Below are 6,511 nucleotides of genomic sequence, written 5' to 3' on the forward strand. Positions count from 1 at the left end.
CACATAGAACGGCGGGCGGGAAATTCCGGAACAGACTCTCAGACTTGTGGATCAATTTAACTATTATCGGATGTAAATTAACGTAACGTAACGTGGTTAACATAAATTCACATAACGCGATCACTGGAGGATGGAGGGTAATCTTCAGTACAAATTCAAATAACTTTCACGAAATCGAATTAAACTTTATTGCGTTAGGACTCAAGTGTATTTTACGATCGAAACTCTGCGGTGGTTGGATCAGGACTGCCATGAAATATATTAGGCGATTATGTGGACACCTTGCGTACCACATCTTGCATACAACTAACTGCTCGAATAGCTATTTAGGCGGTATAGGTTTGTCATCAATTAAGGGTTGCGCCAAATGCTAGGTGCGTTTCCAAAAACTGTTCTACGCCACCGTCATTTGACACAACTACTAAGTGAGCCCGAACATCGCCCCCCACCTTGAAATATTTACTTTCAACTATCATACATCATATCACACTAATACTAAGACCTAAACCAAACTAAAACTAAATCAATGTAAACGTGAAGCGACTGAAGCCGTCCGCTCATTATCGTGATTTATCGGCCTCATCACACTGGTGTCACGATGCGCTGAACCATTTGCTGCAGACTCGTCGTAGGATTCACAAGGAAGCAAGCAAATTTTAGTGATCGGCCGCTTTAGGATGCCGCGAGCGGTTCGTAGTGTTACAACTCTCGTAAGCTGATCCGGTCCTGGATGGATGAAGAGAATTCTCGCGAGCGGCCATTTCACTGGATGCTGAAATTCGTCGACGATTACCACGAGGCGTCCAATACGTAGCTCATTGTTTTCTCCGGTTAATTTTGTGCATTTTTGCATCTCTTGCAGATACTCGCCGCGCCAATGATGCCAAAATTGCTGGAATAGACGCTGCATGGATTGGTAGTGGTTCAATCTGCTCATCTGAACGTCCATTATATTGGTTTCTGGTATGAAGTGCATTGTCGACCCAATTAGAAAATGGGCCGGAGTGAGGCAGGCTAAATCGTTCGGATCTTCGGAAAGTGGCACCAATGGTCGAGAATTCATTGCGGCTTCGATTTCTGTCAGGACTGTGTTCAAGTCCTCGAATGACAAACGGGAATTTCTCAACTGGCGGTACATATGATTTTTAGCAACCTTCACTGCAGCTTCCCATAAACCGCCAAAGTTGGGAGCCTTTGGCGGATTTAAGTGCCAATTGATGCCTTCGTTGGCGCAGTGTGGCTGAATGGCTTCCCCTTCGTTGCCTCCGAGCCAGTGGTATAGGTGCTTGAGCTCGTTTTTGGCACCCTCGAAGTTCTTGCCGTTGTCCGAGAAGATGTCAGTTGGACGACCTCTCCGGGCGATGAAACGTCGTAGCGCGGCTATAAAGGCTGGCGTGGAGAGGTCGCTTACCAACTCAATGTGAACGGCCTTTGTACTAAAGCAAACAAATATACAAATGTATGCCTTCGCTGCGTTTGCTCTCTTGTGGATAGGTTTCAAATATATTGGGCCGGCATAGTCCACTCCACTAGCAGTGAACGGGCGGCTTGGAGTAATTCGAGCTAGAGGTAGTTGCCCCATATATTGACTCGCAGGAACAGGACTCACTCGGGCGCATTGGTAGCATCCTCGGATAACGCTTCTCATTAGGCGTCTTCCATTTATTGGCCAATATTTCTCCCTCATGGCAGCAAGAGTAAGCCGACCGCCACCGTGCATAAGTTTCAGGTGATAGTGTTTAGCGAGGAGGCGGGTATAGGGATGGAAACTTGGTAGAAGGGCTGGGTGTTTATGAATGTAGGGTTGCTCAGACAATCTTAACCTCTCTCCCACTCTTATCGTTCCCTCCGGGTCTACAAAAGGCTTGAGAAGTCGAAGTGAGGAATGCTTGGAAACTGTTCTGTCCCTTTTCAAATCTTTGATCCCCTGCTTGAACACATCATGCTGAGCAATTCGAACGAGAATCGATTGGGCGTTTGTCAACTCCTTGACTGTAAGCGAAATACGTAGGGGTTCATTGGATAACTGGGTCCGGGTTTTCATGAGACATCTTTGGGCAAACCGGAGACAATAAGCTGTAACGCGAGCAAGTCGATTGTGCGATGAAAATCGTGAAAAGTAGGGATTGTGCAGTGGTTCTATTTTGGCGCTAGCAACTACCACCTTTCGTCTTTCTTTTCCATCGTTGGGGTAATCGGGAATGCTCGATGAAGGAAACTGTTCTTGGATGAGGGATAACCAGGCGGGGCCATGTTTCCAAACTGCGCTGTTTAAAAGTTCACTTGTCTCCAAACCCCGTGATACTAGGTCAGCTGGGTTTTGCTTACTAGCAACATGTTTCCATTGCGCTCCGTGGGTAGCAGTCTGAATAGCCGACACTCGATTGGCTATGTAGGTTTTCCAGGTGTTTGGCGGAGATTTCAGCCATTGTAATGTAACCATGGAGTCGGACCAAAAAAACGATGAGGCGATGTTGATCTGCAGTGCTTGGATTATCCTGGAATGGAGTTTTGCGGCAAGATCAGCGGCACACAACTCCAGCCTAGGAAGAGTAACCCGCTTGAGCGGTGCTACACGAGATTTTGAAGCCAACAGTTGTACTGAAATATTGCACTGAGGGTCGACGGATCTTGCGTATGTACATGCTTCATAGGCTGTTTCGGAGGCGTCTGCAAACGTGTGTAGTTGAATCTCGGCGTTCGGCAGAAAGGCATAGCGGCTCACTCTAAAACCAGTTAGCAATGGTAGCTGCTCGGAGTATCGTTTCCATTTCGTTGCTATGTTCTCGGGAACTTCATCATCCCATCCACAGGACTCCAACCACAGGTGTTGCATTAGAATTTTTCCGCGTATTATAACTGGAGCGATCAGACCCAAAGGGTCGAAAAGTTGTGAAATTTCGGAAAGTATTGCTCGCTTTGTCAACTTTCCTTTCTGGCTGATGTTAGTATCGAATCTCAATATGTCTCTTTGAGGTTCCCATGAGATGCCGAGAGCTTTGACAGTTTCATCCTTGTCGAACTTCAAAGATGAGTGAGTTCCAATTTCATCCGCCGAAAGGCCCTGTAGAACCTGGAGCTTGTTCGATGTCCATTTTCGCAGAGAAAATCCGCCTTTGGATAACAGTTCATTCAACTCAGATCGTAGTTGTGTTGCTTCTTCCACTGATTGAGCTCCGGCGATGAAATCATCAACGTAAAAGCCTTTCCGCAGAGCTGGGCCTCCCAAGGGGTACGACCTTCCTTCGTCTTCGGCAAGCTGTTGGAGGGTTCTAGTTGCAGGAAACGATGAGGAAGCGAGGCCGTAGGTAACTGTTAGAAGTTCGTAAGTTTGTATTGGTTCTTGCCGACAGAAGCGCCATAATATACGTTGGAAGGGTGTATCATCAGTATTTAGTTTTACTTGACGGTACATTTTTTCGATATCCGCGACCAATGCTACAGGATATGTACGAAATCTTAGAATGATTGAAAGTAAATCGTCTTGTACTACTGGTCCTACCAGCAGTGCGTCATTAAGAGAGTGACCTGATGACGTCTGGGCTGATCCGTCAAAAACGACGCGAAGCTTGGTTGTCGTGCTTGCCTCTTTGACAACCGGGTGATGTGGGAGGAAACATTGGTTGGAAACAAATTTGTCGTGGGGTGGAACCAGGCGCATATGTCCAAGAGCTATGTACTCATGAAGGAATTTACTATATTCTTTTTGCAGCTGGTCATCGTGGTACAACCTTCGCTCTAGTGATTCAAAACGTCTCTGTGCAGCCGCTTTAGACTCCCCAAGCATTTCTTCGAAGTTGGGGTGGCGGGGAAATCGCACCACGTATCTTCCCTCAGAATCTCTGGCAACATTCGCTGCATATAACTGCTCACAGTTTTGCTCATCTATGGAATAATTGGATTGGTTTGGCAGCTCTTCTGTTTCCCAAAACCGTTCTAAACTTTCCTCGAGGGTAGCAAGTGAAACAGTGGTAACGGAGTGATGCAAAACTTCATGTGAGGGTTGAAATATAGTCGCTGTTCCTGAAACTAACCATCCGAAGACGCTGTCCACTAACGTCGGCAGGGAATTGGATAGCTCAATTCTTGCAGCTGTTTTGAAACATGAGAAAAAGTGTTCGTTTCCGATAATCATATCAATTCCGGCTCGTTTGTTGAAATTTGGATCAGCCAAAAATAATTTCTCGGGAAGACACCAGTCATCAATAAGCACGTCACAGGCTGGTAAGTTTGACGTTACCTTTTCCAAAACCAAGAAGTTCACATCCAAAGCGAAATCTTCCTTGCGAAACCGGACTTGCGTGGAAACGGATTGAGTTACATGTTGTGGCTGGTTACCTATTCCCTGAATAAGCACATTCGCCCTTTTTCGCTTTAACCGAAGGATTTGTACCATTCTTTCGGAAATTATGTTTGGCTGCGAACCACAGTCCAGCAAAGCTCGAGCCAAATGTTCCTTCCCATATCGATCGACTACAACCAGAACCACCGTCAGCATTAAAATACTCTTCTCGGCATCAGGCAGCGGTGAATGGTGGCCAGGTTTCGCTAATTTGACGGCAGTTGTCGCGGAAAACATCGAAGATTCATTAATGGGACCATCGCGCGTTTGTGTCGATGTTACTGGGTAACTTCCTGAGGATGAAGGGACAGTATTTTGATTAACTCGGCTTAAGTTATCGGCAAATGCTGAATGGATGAGTGAGTGGTGACGTCTTCTACAAAATCTGCAACTGTACCTGGATGTACAGTTTCTCGCATAGTGATCGGCACGGAAACAATTCAGACACAAGTGATTTGCATTCATTAGACTCATTTTCTCGGCTATCGGGAGCCGTTCGAACTTTGAACACTTTATTAAGGGGTGGTGTTGGTCGCAGACATAGCATTTAAACGGAACATTCTCAGTCGCTACATGAGACAAAATATTTGCATGAATGGTCTTTTCCGAATCACCAATGCATGCTGAGGATGCGGATGGAATTGCATGGTGTTGATTGACCGAAATCGATTCCAGTACCCGCATGCGACGCTGAAGGAAGCCAATTAAACACTTGTAGGTGGGCTTGTCTAAAGTTGATGCGTGATCCTCCCAAGCTGCTAACGTGTCAGCGTGTAAACGTGTGCAAAGAAGATGCTCCAGAATAGTGCTCCATGAATCAACTGGCTCGTCCAATTGTCCCAAAATCTTAACATGTCGCTCAAATTCATCAACAATCGCATGCAATGTTGAGGCAGTCTCCCTTGCCATTTCTGTAGTATCAAACAGCGCTTGAAGATGGCGTTTTTTAAGTAAATATTCGTTGGAGTATCGGTTGGTTAAAGAGTCCCATGCCAGTTTGTAGTTGGCGGCACTAATTCCGATGGATTCAACAATCTGCGCTGCTTCCCCTTTTAAAGCTGCGCGTAGATAATGAAATTTTTGGATATCTGCCACGTCAGGATTCGAGTGTATGAGCGCGGAAAATGTGTCGTGGAAAGCTAGCCAGTCTTTATAATCGCCAGAGAACTCCGGTAACGAGATTGTAGGCAGTTTTAGACCGTGAAGAGCGGAGGTGGACCGTGTGTTTGTGTTGTGAGGGAGATCGTTGTGTGAACTGATAGGAGGAGGGATTTTAGAGCAAAGGAAAGCTTTTATTTTGAAGAGCATAGGCTCAAAATGCGCTCGGAAATTTAAATTTCTCACCAGACCTTCATTCGTTTCCTCGCCATCCTCTAATTCCGTCTGTACTTCCTCCAGTGCTTGCCAAAGCATGTTCAAATTTTCCAAGCGTATGGATGCCTCGAGTTTGTCCCGTTCCTCATTGTATCGTTCCATGAACTGCTCGGCGCGGCTCAACGAAGCGAGCAACGTAGTTCTCCTCGTTGTCAATTGCTGCTTGGTCCTAAAGCCTTCCATCGTAGCAAACGCTGACCAAGGCGGATATATGCCTTGGATTGTTATAATTCTAATCAGCAGTACAGCGCGGTCCTTGTATTAGCTCGCATACGACACTGGTGGACTCGGTAGAAGTCAGGCGGTAGACGGCAGCGGGTGCGGTAGGGCAGACCTGGCAAACAGATGACCAGGTAGCACTGACAAAATAAATTTAATGGATTGGAAAGACTCTCACCTGACCAAAGCAAGTTTGTGCCTTGTATTTATTTTGTTCCAAATGCTCGTATATATCCTGTATGTATGAGGCCTTGTATAATATCAAAAAATACTAGCGGAGAAATCCAGACTTCAAGGCAGCTTGGCTTGGTTCAATTGTTCAAAATTGCAATGGCGAACTGGCGCGGCTTTGAAACGGTTTCGATGGCGCCCAACGGCCAAGAACAATTGATGAATACTTGGAAGAAGGCGATCTGTCCTTTAAAGAACCTCAAGAACGCTCGATAGCTTGGTCGCAAGCGCCAAATCCTGGTCACGGCACCAAAATATGTTGGATGAGGTTCGGGAAGGCGGGTGGTTCTACTGGCACATAGAACGGCGGGCGGGAAATTCCGGAACAGACTCTCAGACTTGTGG

General features: G+C 46.3%; 1 protein-coding gene across 1 annotated transcript; it reads right to left on the reverse strand.

The window, feature by feature from the left end:
* Window positions 1-523: 523 nt before the first annotated feature.
* On the reverse strand, window positions 524-5,899 carry LOC131695583 (uncharacterized). The gene has a single exon (XM_058984116.1). The coding sequence runs from the start codon at window positions 5,897-5,899 to the stop codon at window positions 524-526; it is 5,376 nt and encodes a 1,791-aa protein (XP_058840099.1).
* Between the last annotated feature and the right edge of the window lie 612 nt (window positions 5,900-6,511).

This window comes from Topomyia yanbarensis, unplaced genomic scaffold, assembly GCF_030247195.1.
Source record: "Topomyia yanbarensis strain Yona2022 unplaced genomic scaffold, ASM3024719v1 HiC_scaffold_46, whole genome shotgun sequence".
Lineage (NCBI taxonomy): Eukaryota > Metazoa > Arthropoda > Insecta > Diptera > Culicidae > Topomyia > Topomyia yanbarensis.